The 17,219-nt window shown below is 41.1% G+C and overlaps 1 protein-coding gene across 1 annotated transcript in view; it reads left to right on the top strand.

Annotated features, from left to right (window-relative positions):
* NTNG1 (netrin G1) overlaps positions 1–17,219 on the top strand; it is a 148,240-nt gene that overhangs the window by 56,852 nt on the left and 74,169 nt on the right. The window contains exon 3 of the mRNA XM_059478691.1: positions 4,644–5,284. Within this exon, the coding sequence (XP_059334674.1) occupies positions 4,644–5,284 (641 nt within the window). The remainder of the gene's footprint in view (positions 1–4,643; positions 5,285–17,219) is intronic.

Genomic DNA, 17,219 nt, shown 5'->3' with positions numbered 1-17,219 from the left:
TCTTGGCCAGCTTGACCTCAGCAGCCTTCACCAGTTTGAAAATGCAAGTTACAATCCTCTGTAGGGATTTAGCCAGGTGTCCATTACAGCATGAAATCTGTGATACAGCTTCCAGTCTTCACGCTACAGAAGATTTAGGCCCCTCTGTCTTTGTTCCTGAGTGAGAAAGTCCATGAGGTCTTAATGTGGACAGGGAACACATTGAAAGGAGCAACATCTTCAGCTGAACCCTGAGCCTGAGTGGGTGCCACTGAGGAACTGCACAGGTGAGAGACCAGAGGCTTCACCTGAAAAGCAGCACTCAAACTGCAGCCCTTGAACAGCAGCTGCAGCACTGCTGCTGCTCCCCTGCTGACATTCGGAGGTCACACTGCTGCTGGACACCTGGTTTTGGCCTAAATCCTCACCCTAGGGTCACTGTGCTGTTCCTGGAGAGGCTTTTGGTAGGACACATTGCTGCCCAGGGGGAGCAAGGCCAGGTGGAGGAAGGCCTGTTGTGGCAGTTTTATGTTTCCCTTGGGATGCCTTTTGCAGCTGCAGTGTGCCTGGAGCTCTGGGCTTTGTGGTTTTTGGAACCCTAACCGTAGGTGTAACTCTAACCCTAACCCTAGGCAGTAAATGCAGACTAGGGCTCAGGCTGTTTGCAAGGAAAAAGCTGTGGAACAAAGCAAGTGTCCCAGCCAGGGACACTTGCAGAGCACCTCCAACACCAGTATAAAAGTTCAAGCTGCCTGGCACAGAGACATTGCTGTGTCCTAAAACAAACTAAAGCCAGCTAGTTGAGGGGAAACCTACTGGGCCCAGTCAGCCTACTCAGGAGCTTCTCAGGTAATTCTGCTTTTTCCAGCCTGGGCTGAATGTGATGGAGTCATGTGATACGGCCACATGTCCTCACTGTGCCTGCAAATCAGGTACCTCCTCCTCCTAAAGCCAACACTTAGACCATGGCAGTAGTTTCAGTAATATTTTCAATTCCATGAGCAGCCAAAACCAAAATTAATAGCAGCTTAATTTGCCTGCCTGCAAGGAGCTATCTAATATCAATCTCCCATTGCTGTGCAGGAAAATAGTGGGCTGTTTTAGGTGGTCATGGTTGTGGTGTTGGGAAAGACTCAGCTACCTTTTATGCTAATTGGCACTAAAGTGTTTAGAAGTATTTATCAGTATTTAATTATTTAGAACTCTCTTAATGGCTTAAATATAATTTTGAAAAGTTATAAATATTTTCCACCTTGTCCTACTGAAGAGCTGTGTCTTGGAAGGCTTAAATGAAGATCTATTTACAGCTGCCTGCTGGGCACAAAATTACTCAGAGATGCTAATGGTCTGATCCTTCAGATGGCCCCAACACAGACTGAGCTTGGTTTTCACAAATTGGGCAAAGTTTGTCTTTGTTGTATTCATTTTACTGAGACAAAAGTCTTAAAGAGGATTATCATAGAGATCAAGGCATTAAAATACGTAACTAATCCCAGTTACATTAATTGTTTTCATAATAACATGTACTGAGGGACATTTGTGTAGAGTAAGACCCTTTTAGACTGTTTTGGTAATGTAAGTATGACTTACCATGCAAATTACATTTAAGATTAATTAGAAGCAGTTGAAAGCCAAGTTGCAAGCAGAGAAAAAGGGAACCTGATTCCAAGCCTCTGAAGCAATAATTATATTAAATATTTCAAAATTACATCAGCAATTGCCATGTCAGTAGACAGAGGGGAATTTACATAAACTCATAATTTCTCTCCTCCTGTTAGAATTCAGGACACTTATTTTATTGGCTTATAATCAGCTTAGATTTTTTTCTCCTAATTTTTATTTTCAAGCACTTGAACTCCACATAGGTTATTTTGGTGTCATCAAATCATTCACCTCTTAAAAGAGAATCCTGTGCCATAAAATCAAAAGAATAATTAAGTTCATTGGTGAGGATATACCTGAAGCTTTCATTAGCATTCTCATTTGCAGTGATATCCTTACCCCAATGTTTCAGTGGCACGTTGTGACACTGCTGTTACCACTGGGAAGAGTTTCAGGTGCAGGACAGGACAGCACTGGGATTCTGACCTATTTCTCACAATACTCTGCCATTAACTGGAATAATTTCATCTTTCCCTAAAAAGTTCTGTGCACAGGGTTGTAGACTGCATTTCGGTTGCAAGCTATGGCTGCCAGCTCTCACTGTCATACTGTATTCACATTAGCTTGTTGGGTGTTTTTAGAACATCCCCTCCTAGTTATTCTCTGATCGTGTTGGCACCTCAGCTTTTGCTAAAACATAAAAGATAAAAGGCAAAGGGAGTAAAATAAATCAACCAATAGAGAGAAAGAAACACTACATCCAATACAACCTGGGTTAGCTGCTGGAAGTCATGAAACATGCTTCCTCCAGCATCCAGGGACTAAGGGATCAGAGTGGCTTTAGTTTTTAGCACAAAGAGTCACAACAGACTCAGCGGTTGCTTGTGGAGCAGGAAACTAAAGCCATCCCTCAGCAGTGCTTAATGCACCTGTCTGGCTGCACAGGAGCATTTATTTGTTGGGTTTTGATACCTGTGACTGCCCAGTGCAGTTGCTTTTGCCCAAGCAGAAGCATAAAGCATATAGATTAAAGGTACACAGATCTAAGTGATCAGATTTTTCTGGGCAACCTCAGACAGTTGTGACTTATGCAATCTGAGCATCTTCTGATAAACTGATATTTACATATAGCCAAAGGATCTGGAATTTTACAGATTTCACAATATATATATTTTCCCTGAGGAAAATAGGCTTGTGTAAGTTAGCAGATTCTACCATTTGTATCTGGTATATTAAATGGAGCTTAAACATTTAAAAATTCTGTGTTTTCTCTCTCCTGCTTGAAGCTTACTTTTAATTTTCACTGTTTTATTCAAAAGGAAGGCATAGAAATAGCAACTATGAGCTTGAAATCAGAGCTGTAACAGATTATAGACAAAATTTTGCAGAGTATTTCCAGTTACAGCTGGTTTTCAAATAACCCTTTTTGTTGTCATGTAGTTTTTTTCCCTAACTTCCAGTCCCAGTGAATTGTTGTCAGTTTTAGCACTCCAGCTGTATTAACAAGAAAGGGAAAGAAAATAGCATTTTCCAACCCAGGTAAGAGGAAGTTGCCAGTGGGGAGGTCAAAGTGAGTGCAGAAGTTCTTTTGCTTGTGTTTTGTGGGAGTATATCAAGGAGCAGAGCAGTGGCCAAGGTGGAAACTCATGTTTGAAACTTGTTTCCACACTGGATAGCACTGAGTCACTTCATTGCCCTCAGGCTTTGAGATGGAGAGAAGTATAACTGCAATTACAAGAAAAGAAAAGGTTGATCATCATGCCAGGGCTTGTTCTCTTTTCAGGGCAGGTGCAGGGAGCTCTCAATAATGACAATAACACCTACATTAATGATCTCATCGAGCTCTGCCACGTATAGGCATGTGCATATTTTTCCCCAGCAGTGCTGACTGTCAGTGAATAGAGGCTTCTTCCACAATCTGAGTGTCAGGTGGAGGGAAGGACAGAGAGAGCAGCAGTTGCTTTCTGGAACAAACACAGAATAAACAAGTAGCAAAATACTAACGTACTGTTGAAAGCTGAAATTAGATATACGTGATTCAGTGCAGCCTACAGGGTCTGATATCTTGGCAACTGCTGCAAGATATCCCCAATCTGCAGACAAAATAGCCTTTGTGAAGAAGCAGAAGATTGTAGTGTGAAAGTTAATGCATCAAAAGGCCAGAAAGAGAATAATTCACTTTCACCTTGCTCCAGAGGACAAGCAGCAGTAAAAGCTGTGCACTATTGGCAAGCTTTTTTTGTTGCTGTTTTTAACTCAACCCTCAGTTCATAGCTCCTGCCACCTTGGCAGTGTTCCAGCTGGAGCCACTGACATCTCCCACCTAATCAAGTGCTGGATTATCTTGTCCTGATAAATTGAACCTGCTGCCTCATGAAAAGTCTTTTCTGAAGTACTTTGGGTACCCTGTAATAAGATGGCAGATACCTGAATCAAGTCCCAGAGCTGACAGAGCACTGTTTTTCTAATGGCTTTTGGTTGCAAGTGTAAATGTTTTAAGGCAGGGCAGTGTTGAGCTGGTTAAGCATGATAAATTTCCCACCTGGGTGAAAGGAAACTTGAAAGTGTACTGAATACTGGCTCATACCGAATACACACAGGCTGCACTGCTAACAAAATACACTTGCCCTAAAAATTAGTACTTTTTTGGCCATAGCTCTGAGGAACATGCTTGTTTCAAAAAGATATTCTCTTTGGCTGCTGAATCTTTCTAAGAAGAGTTGGAGTTACTGAGCTATTAGAGACTTGCATACCATTCTTAGTCTTTTGTGACTCAATCTCTGGTCCAAGCTGTTCAGGATAAAAAACTTTGTTCCTTTCTTAACATATATTAAGAAAAATGTCTCCAGTACAGACACAAGGGTGCTGTCTATGTTGTGTTTGTACTTCAACAGGTAAAACAGCCAGTATTAATCTCATTAAGATAAAGTTACTACTTGCAGGCATTTGTTTTTTCTTTCTTGACTTTCCTCCTGGAAAAAGCGGTCCTCAGTCAAGAAATATCTTGTGTGTCACACTCACCTCTGTGGTGCCCCTTGTAACACTGCTTTGCTCTTTTCCAGGGGAATCCCTACATGTGCAATAATGAATGTGATGCAAGTACCCAAGAACTGGCTCATCCTCCAGAACTGATGTTCGATCTGGAAGGAAGACATCCCTCCACGTTTTGGCAGTCCACAACTTGGAAGGACTATCCAAAGCCTCTTCATGTTAATATTACCCTCTCCTGGAACAAAACCATTGAGCTTACAGATAACATAGTCATCACCTTTGAATCTGGCCGTCCAGACCAAATGATCCTGGAGAAGTCACTTGACTATGGACGAACGTGGCAGCCCTACCAGTACTATGCCACAGACTGCTTAGATGCTTTTCACATGGATCCAAAATCAGTGAGGGATTTATCACAGCACACAGTCCTAGAAATCATTTGCACAGAGGAATACTCTACTGGGTACATGACAAATAGCAAAATAATCCACTTTGAAATCAAAGATAGATTTGCTTTTTTTGCTGGACCTCGGCTTCATAACATGGCTTCTCTTTATGGCCAGCTTGATACCACCAAGAAATTAAGAGATTTCTTTACCATCACAGATCTGAGGATAAGACTGCTTAGGCCAGCAACTGGTGAAATATATGTTGATGAGCAACACCTGGCACGCTACTTTTATGCAATTTCAGACATAAGGGTATACGGAAGGTAAGAGAATATATAACTTTAGAAACAGGCATATGTGTTTGATTTGAGAAGGTATTCAAAACTATTTATTTCCCCAAAGAAGATGATATTTTCTGCCAGTGTTCATTGGAAATCTGGCTCAACTGAAGGCCACTGCTGTCATACCAGAAGTTTCTTACTCAGTGGCACAAGTTCTGGGTGTTTGCTGGCACTCACCTTGGATCTGGAGCCCTGGGTCTCACAGGCAGGATGGTTCAGGTCTTGGCTCAGGAAGTCACCCTAGCAGTCGAACACTTTCTTCTCTTACGTAGTTGGAGTCTGATCCAATGGCAGTTAACTAAAAACAGAGATTCTGTTTTATCATTTGACCTTTCCAGGTCTCTAATGTGAGCTGTGATTGATACAGCAACCCTTGCCCAAACCCCTCCCACTAGGTCCCCTTCCTTGGCTGTGGACAAGGAAAGCAGCAGAGATTAGCGCCCATTCCTTCTACTTTAATTAGCTCTGAAATGCAGAGAAGCTGAATTAAAATGGAAAAAACCCAACAGTGTTTTAGGTAGACTGATTTGAATATAACAAAGATGATTATTCAGCTGGGTTCAAGACAAATGATTACCTCTAGGGCAAGTGGTGGCTAGTATCAAGTGCTGTAGTCCCAAAAATAATAACTGCAGTGACATTCCTATCAGAAATTTTGTTCCCAGCTCAAACTAGCAATTGACTGATGCCCTCAAGCAGGAGAATGATCCCTTTGTATGGGTCTCGGATGCCAAGTTGTTCAGAGGAAATAAGTGGGATCACCTCTATTAGCAATTCACTTGCCAGTCTGATATACCTTTTGTTCCTTCTCTGTTTCTCCTATAAGGGGTTTAAGACTTCCTTTTTAAAATACTTTTTTCTTCAAGAGAATCTAAGTATCAAAACAAACAGAAAAGCTAATCTATCTTGGAAGGTCAGAGACTTTCTTTGCAGACTCAGAACTGAGTGAAAAAAATAGTGATTATATAAAACGGTGCTGACTGTTTTTCTATTACTCCTGTAGTGAAAATCAAAATCATCAAAATACATTTCTTAGGACTGGAGATTTAACATGCAGTTACAGTCTTCTGTGTCCACATCAACTATATATCCGCACGTACAAAATTACTAGTCTAACATTTGAAAACCTAAAATAAATGTTGCTGTTTTAAGAATTCTTCTTGCAATGCTCATTAGTTACATTGTAAATTATTTTTCAGAAGTCTCTTGGGAGGGCTAAGTGGATCATGAACAGCTTAAGATACTGTTGGAAATAGTTTGGTAAAATTAGCCTCAATACAGAAAAATAGCACCTATTTAATGTGTATATTTTCTCCTCTGGGCTCCCTCCACATAGGTTAGCTCTACATCATCAGAGGCATCATATCAAAGCTCAGGATTTGTAGGTCCTTAGGCTTTAAGGAAAGCCTGTTCCCTGTCTGAAAACCCATTTGGAGCTTAGTCTGACTTCAATTAGATTATCATTACTTTATCAAAGAAAGCATCTGAAGGATTAAAAAAGAGTGCATTGCATGCAAATTAGAAACAGAAACCTTCTGAGCACATCTGGGGCTCACCAATCTTGTGAAAAATTATCTGTAGAAATGAAGCATGACTGTACGGAGAACTTATCTGATGCTGATGCTTGTTGTCTAAATGCTGCAGTAATTGGACATGTACTTTAAAAGAAGTATCTGATGTGTAATAGTACCTCAGAAGATTAGATTCATGTGAATTCTTATCACTTTTCTGCTAATGAGAAGAACAGCTCTTTTGGGATTTGGTGCCATTTCCTTCAATAACTAGTGAGCCTTCCTTGTTAAAGGCTTTATGGCTTGCTTGCTGCTGAGCAGCTGTGGGGCTACAGTACACAGCCCCTGGTTGTTCATTTGCACCCATTGTAACTTGCAATGAGCCCACTGTTACCTAGTTTTAGGTATTTTTTGTCTCTTCCAGAAACTTTATGGCCTTTCCCCGCCAGAGTCTCCCAATCAACAATCCCAGCATGTGCCCTGGCATGGCCTGAGCATGGGAACCAGAGGAGGGAAGCAAAGGTTACCAGGGTAGTTGTGCTGCAGTTTCCAGTTCAGCTGAGTTTTCCAGCTCTTGCTCCTTAATTGAGAATGTATACTGGAAATTGTTACAAAATTATTTTGTTTGGCTACCAAGATTCATATTCTGGGCTTTGAGACCCAGCTATTTATATAAATTTGGTAAAACTAGACTAGATTATTCCATGAAGACAGGAGGTTACCAAGGAGCTTGACATGTAGTGGATGAAAGATGCTGGCAGCCACTTTAAAGCTATTCCCTTTTCTGAAAAACATAACCTGTAGGTCAAATACAGTTAAAATCACCAAAGCTCATAATAGCATATTTCTAAAGGCAGCATAAAATGTAATTTGTTTCACACTGTGTTTTAAGCATCAATGACAGTGAAAAGCATCTATCTTAAAGCCACTATGTTAAATATACAGGACTATGTGGTGGTTAATACTTCACAATGAATTCTACGCAGGAGATTTGCCCACTTAATATAGGTTTGTTTTGTCATTGCTTTGCATTTTGGTGTGAAATAAGCCTGATGTATGTTGCATTAGAGATGAAAACCTGTGTATTCTCAATGAATGCCTTTTCTCCTCTATTACCACCTGTTTATTCTTCTTCAATTTACCACTTCCATTGTGTATTTATTAAGGTGATGAAAAAAACGAAACGTGGCTGTTAGCAATTTCAGCAACCCCATTGTGCTCCCATTATTCAAGAAACCTAATAATCCACATGAACTAATTCTGACTTACTGATGGTCTGCTTCACTAAATCAGGGTGATTTTTTCTAGTGAATAATGGACGATGCAGTGTGCCAGTACCTTAATTAAAGAGAGCCTCTCTTATTCTTGATCTTATTTTAATTTACAGGGTAATACTACAATAATATCACTAATGGAAGGTACATTAAAGGGCATAAAGTAGCATTAACTGTATTAAATTATGGCACTTGTGTTAATTAACTGCTGAAGCAAGATGGTCCTAACAGCTAGAAAGGTCAACTAATGCATAAATAAAGTCTTCTGAGATGGGAAGCTAAGAAAGAACAGACATTTTCCCCTCATCTGGCCTTGCTGCAGAGGATCAGAGGGTGCCCTGTGCCGCAGCCTCAGGAAGGTTTCTTTCACTGTGCTGCCTGCAGAGGTGGCCCGACCCGTCTGCAGCCTCTACCTGTGTTCAATTCCATGGGAAGGACAGTCCTGGCAGTAAGCAGTGAGGTACAGCTCCCAGTTTTAAACCTATTTTTGTTGAAGTTCACTAAAATGCTGATAATAATTCCTTTGAAGTCAAGCTCAAGGTTCCTAGCAGATTTTGGATCAGACTGCTGAAGGTTTAACCATGTTAATTTTAAAGTAGTTTTGCTCTAACTTCTATATTGTCAGTGACATGTACATTTATACACTGTAAATTAACTGTAATTCAGGGTGCTTGTAAAATCCGTGGTCCCAGTGGGTAACAGAATGATTGGCTGGGTAAAACAAAGGCTCTTATTGCTTTTGAATGATTAGGTTTTGATCTAAGAGCCACCAGTTTCTTTGTGACACCAGAATATCCAGTCTCTGCACAATGCTATTAAGCCCTCTGGAATTTATTTTTATACTCTTCTCGCCTTGAAGCTTCTGTATTTAAGCCCCAGGGTTTTCTGACCGTGTCTCAGCTGCGGTTGCAGCCCCAGCTGCAATAGAAATCTCTAACTCACAATACACAAATGAAAAGTAACCTCAGTTTTAGCACTTCCTTGCTCTCACTTTATCTATTCGAAATTCAAATCCATCTCAGCATCTGAATAAATTAATCTGAAGGAAAATATATTTGCTACTGAGGGGGTTGGGGCTTTTTTGTCTCCCTGCTCAGCCCGCTGCTCCTGCTGGCTGTGAGGCTGAGCTGCTCCTGAGGCTGTGGTGGATTGGGGTGGGTGAGGGCCTTGCTCTGAGTGGGAGCTCACCCTGCAGCTTCAGGCACACAGTTCCACCAGGCAGGCTGGGCTCTGCTGACTGCCATCCTCTGGCTTATTCTGCAGGTGCAGTCTGTGGATGGATTAACTGGAGTAAATGTCTATGTTACTCTGTCATACACTTGGCAACACTATATGATAATGTCCCTATGTAATTTACCCCAAAAGCAGAGCTTTGCCCGAGGGAAGCTATAATCTATAGAAATGCTGTAGTCTTATTTATAATAGAAAATGTTTTAATTGATGTTCAGCTCAGAAGCAGACCATCAATATTAAGATATGTAGGCTTCAAGCTTTTAAGGACACAAAAAACTGGATACCATTCTTTACTCTGGTAGTTATTTACCATACTTGAATACTCTTTGTTTTACAGGAACACTTGCATAAGCAGCTTTTCTCCTTTGAGATTTTCACTAGTATTTGGAGGGAATCTAGCAGTTTCTCTGATTAAATTATAAACTCATTAGAGAACAGGAAAGAAAAAGAAGCATGCATTTAAGAGCATGTCAATTGATCTGTAAGTCTCAAGTGCAATTTTTGAATTTTTAATATATCTACTGGAGTATGTCACTAAGGAGAATGGTCCTTCATTTTCTGTAAGCAAATCTAGGGTCATCAGGAGCTGAAATAAATGGTCATGGTGTTTATTCACACATGAACAGTCTCCAGGGGTTTACTCAGTACGGGTGTCCTGAGTGGGTTTTACTGGTGCCTGTGTTTGGATAAAACTGATTTCTACCCTGCATCCTGATGGCACAAGTCCTGTCCATCACCTTGGTGTGGCCTCAGTCACAGTGGCTGGAAGGGGAGCAGAGCAGTGGAGTCTGAATGCTGTCTAGGACCCTCATTCTGCTATATGCTTTTGAAATGAATCAGTGGGTTTAAATCCCCAGGTTTCACTTATCACTTAGCTCATTAGCATCTGGTCATCTTTTCTTTTTTGCAAGACATCAAGTATTTCCCTACTGATGTCCCCCAGCTGTCTTTCAAGGAAGCTCAGTATCATGCAGGATCAGGGTTATTGAGGAGAGGCACCAAACCTTTTGTAGTATAATTCATTTTGCCATTGAATATTAAAGGAGTAGAGATAAAAATCCTGATGAAAGAAATGAGGATTTTTCTTTCTGTATTGCTTTGTATGCTGAGAAGCAATCCAAAGAGCCTTCTGAATAAATTCAGTGATTCCAATAGCTTGCAGAAACTTTCTTTCCTTTAAGCTTTTCATTTGAAAAGAGTGCAATTTAATGCAAACACTGAAATAAGCTTAAGGATCTCCTGTATCACATATACAAATGATTTCTGGCACAGGGATGTCCTTCTGGCTGAAGTTAAAGCTGGAGTGGTACAACATATTATCACATTAAAAGTTTAAAAATTTCCAACTATATCACAAGTAATAGGAGCTACCATTTTTTAGGCATGGGTTTGGGGTTTTTTTAAGTTTGCATTCTGATCCTTTCCATGGGTACCAGTGCTGTGATATTGCCTGCCATTAGTTTTGTTCATGTCAGTACTTGACTGCATCTGCTTAGGAGCTGATTCTTCCTCGACACTTCTCAGTGTGTGAAGTGCCTCAGAAAGGAGTAGCTGAACACAAAATATCCACGTACTTTCTCTTGACATAGGTGATCCTTCTCTCTCTTTTGTTTTGGGTTTTTTTTTGTAGTTGTAATAAATAACCCATCATTCAGCTGTGATCTAGGGAAATACCTGAAATTAAGAGAGTTACCCCACTGCCTTTCCTCCTGTTTCCCTTTAGAATGGTGCCATAATATGCTCTGTATCACTCCCTGTATGTTAGAAGTTAAGTATTGAAACAAGAGACCAGTCTTGATACTCGTTTCAGATGCCATCCTGTAAGTCAGGAGTAATGTGAATGAAGTTACTCTTATTAACCCACTGAGTTTCAAATGCATGTAGGAGGAATGAGGGAAAACAGGTGATGAAAAGGAAGGGAGGACAGAAGGAGCAAAAGGGGGGGAAAATGAGGGAGAGAGGACAGAAGTCAGAAGGCTATCCCAGCTTCTGTTTAAAAAAATGAGAAAAAAACTCACACATCTCAGTCTGCTCATATCCATATGATAGAGCTGATGTAAACCAGCCAGTTCTGTCAAGTCCAGTGATACAGTCACACCTATTCAGAAATAGAAAATGAATTAGTAAAGGTCAAGGTCTAATGGTATCATTATGTGGGGTCTGCAAGACCCTTCCTGCCATTCCCTCTGGATCCCCCTCAGGGATTTTCGTGCCTCAGCAGTAGTGACCTGTGCTCAAAGGGAATCATCACAGTCCCTATTTGATCACAGCAGGCTCTGGTGAAAAATCCTCAGTAAAACACAGGTGAAGCATATTGTTAACTGGGCTGAGCTACAGGGGAAGTTTTCAACACTTTCCTACAGATTATCATCTAGTTCATGGAAAAGTAAGGAAAGAGCTCCAGAAACAAATGGCAATGCTGCAATTTTAGCAGGCAGCAATAGTGTCAGGGAAAAGGAGCCGAAGAGTTACACTGCAGGTCGAATTCCCAAGAGAAAGTCTGGCTGCTGACGCATTCAGGAAAGCAGAATGCTGGCTGCAGCCCTTTGCAGGAGAACAGGCTGTGTCCCTGGAAATTTGTGGGATATGGTAGAAATGAAAGGATGTTGAGTAGCAAGAGGTGTCTTAATGACATTAGGAAGGAGCAGGAACTGCTGAACCTCTTGACATACTGCAACTCCCAAATGAGACCACCTGTAATTTTTGCAGCATACTGAGTCCTTGGAGCCTTAGAGTCAGTCTGTCACCAGTACCTGGTTGCTCACATAACAGTTCATCCAGACTTTTTTGCTGGAAATGCTGCTATACTCTGGAGTAACCCAGCTGTACTTCACTGTGAATTATTTTGACATATCTGGGGTGGTGGCCACCATTTTGAAATAAGCCAAAAAGTGAACAAAAACCATTTCAGGATAAGGCATATAATCCATAGCTTCATACTGTAGGTTACATCTGATCAGGCCTTGGGACATACCATGGATAGCGCCATACATGGCATATAGACCTGCCCATGTTCTAGTTGTGGAGGGCAGGTTTCTAAAGTTATGTTCTTCCTCTGAACTCTTGAGTCTATCTTCTGACTTTGATGTTCATGTCAATGTCAGTCGTTGTCAGCTTGTTCCTTGCAAACTCCCTTGAAGACCTTGTGATTCTTTTCATTCTCTTAAATCCATTTCTGTGTTTATGGTAGCTCTGAGCATACTTCCTCTCTGCTAAGCAGCATTCCCACTTCCACCCTCTCCAGATGTGTGTTATCCTGTAATACGGGCCAGTTGTCTGATACATTAGGATTTATAAAGTACTTTGAAACACACTTAAGAAGGATTGGTAGAGAAGAATAATGGATTGTTATAATCTACCCTCTGTCACCATCATTCATAAAATGGCATGTAAAGGAGTGCTGGTGGAAATATTAATGATACCAATACTGTCTCAATGGTAAAGTGACCTGAAGGTTCACATTTAACTGCCACAAAATATTTCTATTACACCACACATTAAACCTAATAACAACCAAGAAGATTAAATTTTATCACAATAAGGATCTATACATTGAGATATACATCTTCACACTCAACTAATTAGTTACCATCGACTGTTTTTACTTTGCTCGGTGACATGTGGTATATAAATCATTACAATATGTTAAAAGCAAATGGTTGGTAATAGGGTAACCATCTGCTCACTGTTGGAAAGTTAGCAGAGGAATATAGTAAGCTGTACTTCTAGTAACGATGCTAAACTCACATCCCTGAAATACCAAATATCTAAAAACAGCTGCCTCCACTAATGCCAACACTGCTAATATGTCTCTTACCCTTTTCATTTTCAGAAGTAAACCACATATTGTAAGAGGTAATTTTGTTCTTCAGCTTGAACTTGATTTCAAGGCTAGAGTCTGTAACAGCAATGTGAACCACCGTATTGGAGAACCTGATGTTTTCCTTATATTGTGCCGAGTGCTTTTGAACTACCAATAAATAATCAGGCTGCACACTTTTCTCAGGACACCTTTTCATCCACAAATATAATTAAACCCCCTTCCTCTGCTAACCCCAACTGCCAGGCCATTTTTGAGGGATGACATTATTTTGTAAGTGATAGATAGGTGGCATGTTGCTGTCTGGTAACGTATTATGCTGGAGACCATCAAAGGGTGCCTGCCATCTAATAGCCTCCCATGCCCCATGAGCATTAAAGATCACCACTGCAAAGAGGGATCAATTATTTTGCCACAGACATGTATTATCAGGGGCTGTCACATACCTTCATAATGAGGTTTCCTGGATACCCATGCCACAGAGTAATGCGTTGGAAAATTAGCAGTGGGGCAAGAGTGAAGGACTGCCTGCCAAAGTTGAGCTGTGCCTTCAAGCCAGAGCAGTCCTTCACTCCTTACACATTCAGTCATCTGCTGGTCAGGGTCACTACCACAGTGCTGATGTGCTGGCTCCCCCATCAGTAATATATTGCATTACCACCTATCAGAGAGATTAATATGTTCCTGTATTGAATTCCTGAGATGTGGCTCTCAGCATTAAAGAAGCTGAGGAATTAATTTGGCTTCCACTGTCTGAATGGAAAAGAAGTTTTTGCTTTCATCAAAGTCAGACGTTCGTGCTGCCGTGGCTTGCTCAGACCACGGTGGGAGCGAGGATGGAGTTTGTTCAGGAGGTTACATCTGGCATGGCTGTGTCTGATTTAAGATTGTGCTTCCAGGGAAGCACCTGCAGGGGAAGAGGCTGCAGGAGAGCTCATTAGCCTGGCAGTTTCCCTGTCCCAGAATGAATTACAGGATAAGATGTGTGGTCTATAGGGTCCCAAAAAGCTGCGGCATTGTGTAGGTGTGCTGTCCTGCAAAGCTTTTCAAGTTTAAAATGTTACAAGGAGACTTTTTGTGCTAACACATTTTCCTTTGTTACCTTTCAAGAAAAGAAGCGCCAGCTGAAGGCTGCACATGTTTGGTGACTCCATTTTGATTCACAGGGAACACTTGCCAGTTTCAAAATGGGGTGTCTGCTCTTTAAAGTAATTGGGAGCATTTATAGACAGGGATGCTTTGATGAGGAGCGCTTCATAATACCTCAAAGGCATGGTGCCAGAGCAGGGAATTTGATAAGCCGAGGTCCTGAATTGGATTCCAGCAATAGTCACAAGTTTTAAGAAGCTCTCATTTGAAATTGCAAGCAGAGGAAAAACAGGATTCTTTCTCTTTAATTACATTAGTTTTATTGAACTGAAGCATTGCTTCAGTTCCCAGAATACTTTATATATATTTTAATGCAAGTTACCAGATACAGAATGGTTGCAGGACTGTTTATTGTTTCTGACTTTTATAGGTGATAAAACAGATTTTAATTATTTTTCCCTTCAACTCTCTTGTGCATTAAGGATCTTTAGGTGTTGGGATGGTGTTTACTGAAATTGTCATAACCACAGTAATTTAACTTCTTTGATTTGGTAATGGTTCTATAGTGCTTTGGTTTAGGCCTTTTCAGAAAAGCTAATCCAAGCACATGAACATGCACTGGAGTCCAGGAAGCTCTGGTAACCATTTGTGCAGGAGAGGAAACATGAAATTCATTCCCTCAGTAGCTGATCTTTTTTCTTTGGCCTTAGAGTTCTCTCATATTTATTGAACTGTGGGCTGTTTCTTCTCCTAGAGCTAGAGCTGTTGATTCTGCCATGTAAGCACAACCATGAATTGACTTGGAAAAGTTGTTTTGTTTTTTAAAAGAGATTATCATTTCTGGTCCGCATTTAGAGCACAGCAGGTCCCACAACCTGCTGTTCCCTTGGGGGAGTGGAGCCAGCAGGAACAGGGAGCAGCAATGGCATTTGGGCCTGGGGACAGAGCTGCAGTATGACAAGGCATCTGCTTTGCCAGTGACCCACTTGGGGAATCCTCCTTCCCCCGTCCCACACCCCGCATACCTCCAGCTGCTCATTTCTCACTGTCTCTGAGTCTCTTTTCCATGATGTGATCATCACTCCTTCAGTTGTAGCTCATGGGGAGTCGCTGCCCGAGTGCCTCAGAGACAGAATGGAAACGTTCAGGAGGAACAGCTCCCTTTGCAATAAAAAAGTCAAGCTATTCTATTTCATCAATGCAGAACATTGCTTATCATTTAACAAGCTTCATTAAGGATCCTGTGTTTATGGAACCATGCCTTCCTTCCTTTGAATGCCCCTGAAATAATTCTTCCAGCAGGACAGCAAAACAGCAAGGAGCCAGTTACATTTTTAATCACTTGTGTCCCCTAGGAATTGCAGTCTGCCAGCAAGGGCAGCTCCTTCCCCTCTGCAACACAGGAGGAGAACTAAAAGATGGGAAGCTGTGGTTTGAGAATGGTGGGTTACAGTTAGTAATGAGCAAAAGATCAAATCATCTGCACTAATATTCTGCTACTGAAAATGTTCAACCTAATCCAGAAGCTGGATGGGAGGGGCGTTGGGGCAGGTATGACTAAGAGGCTTCATCCTCTTTTTCCTGAGTGGTGAAGGGGGAGTGGAGAAAGAGTTGGATGAAATGAAAATTAAAATGAAAAATAATATTTCATTTCCCCTCTAGTATACATGTCTTGAAAGAAAGTTTCGATAATGTAGAACCCTTACACACCCAAAGCAGTTTGTATCATTGTACCTTCTCATCAGGTAGGTCAGTTAGACACTGCAGGAGTAACCCTCAGTGTGGGTTCTTTCCAACAGTAATCCTTCCAGGTGGATGACAGCAACAGCCTCCATTCTGCCATGTACAAATATCTCATGCTTCAGACTTGATGCCTTAAAATACATATTGGAGCTTTAGGGTTTTAAAGATACTGAATCACTCTATTGAGAAAGCAGATCCTGCAATACCTCATCTTTCCAATGGCTGCTTTTGGAGACTAATGCTGACTTTGTGGTCTATATGTTGGTTTGTTTGTTTGTCTGTTAGTGCTTCATAAAATATAGATGCTTTAAATAGGATAGATGCGAGACAGTGATACCATGGGCATGACAAAGGGCTCCGAGTCCAAAGGATTACCTTTAATGTTCCCTGCTCTCCTGCCTGCACAGTCATACCCGTGCTTTGACTAACAAATGCACAAGTGTGTGGCTGACATTCAGCCTGCTCGTGAATTGTGGAGAGGAGATACATATGCTCTAAAGGCTTCATCCAAAGAACATCACTTGATGCATCACTCACAGATTTTTAGAGACATTTGGCATTTAAAATTAAATTATGTAACAGTGGTTGAGTGCTGACTCTTGGAAAAAATTGGAGATTTTGGAAATTTTGACTGTGTTTTATTATACCAGGGCTTTTGAAAAATCTCTTGCACATATTAGACCACAAAAAAAAAGAGTTTACTGTCACTGAAAAAGATTCAGCAATTTAAAATGGGCTGAGTGGAAAGAGTATCTCTCTCCCAAACAGGAGAGATATCTTTTATACAGTTGTGCAAATACTGCTGCAATGCAAAGTCCACTCTCGATGTCCTGCATGCAGCAGCTTCCCCCTAATTCCTAACACATAAAATGTGTACTTTTTATATCATCATAAACTTAGCACATTTAAAAAAGAAAAACCACAGAAACAGCTGCTATAACTACATTAGTCAAGCACGAAAAGAGAAATAATTGCCCAGAGGTGTAGGGGAGAGCAGGGCACTTGTCCTGCCCTGCAGCCACAGGAGCAGGGGCTGGTAAGACTGAGAGGGGGCAGCTGTTTTGTCAGAGGTGTTCTCAGAGTTCCCATTCTGCAATGCTTGCATTTCAAGAGAAACCTGTTACAGACTAAGACTTCTTTTCTTATTTTATAGAGTTCTTTACCTTCACAAGTAGGTCAGCATCTGAAAACCCAAAGAATATTATGAAGGGGTAAAACTGAGACAAAATACAGGAGTGATTTGCATA

Source organism: Ammospiza nelsoni, chromosome 9, assembly GCF_027579445.1.
Source record: "Ammospiza nelsoni isolate bAmmNel1 chromosome 9, bAmmNel1.pri, whole genome shotgun sequence".
Taxonomy (NCBI): Eukaryota; Metazoa; Chordata; class Aves; order Passeriformes; family Passerellidae; genus Ammospiza; species Ammospiza nelsoni.
Note: the sequence above shows the minus strand (reverse complement) of the source record. Positions and strands in the feature narration are given on the sequence as shown.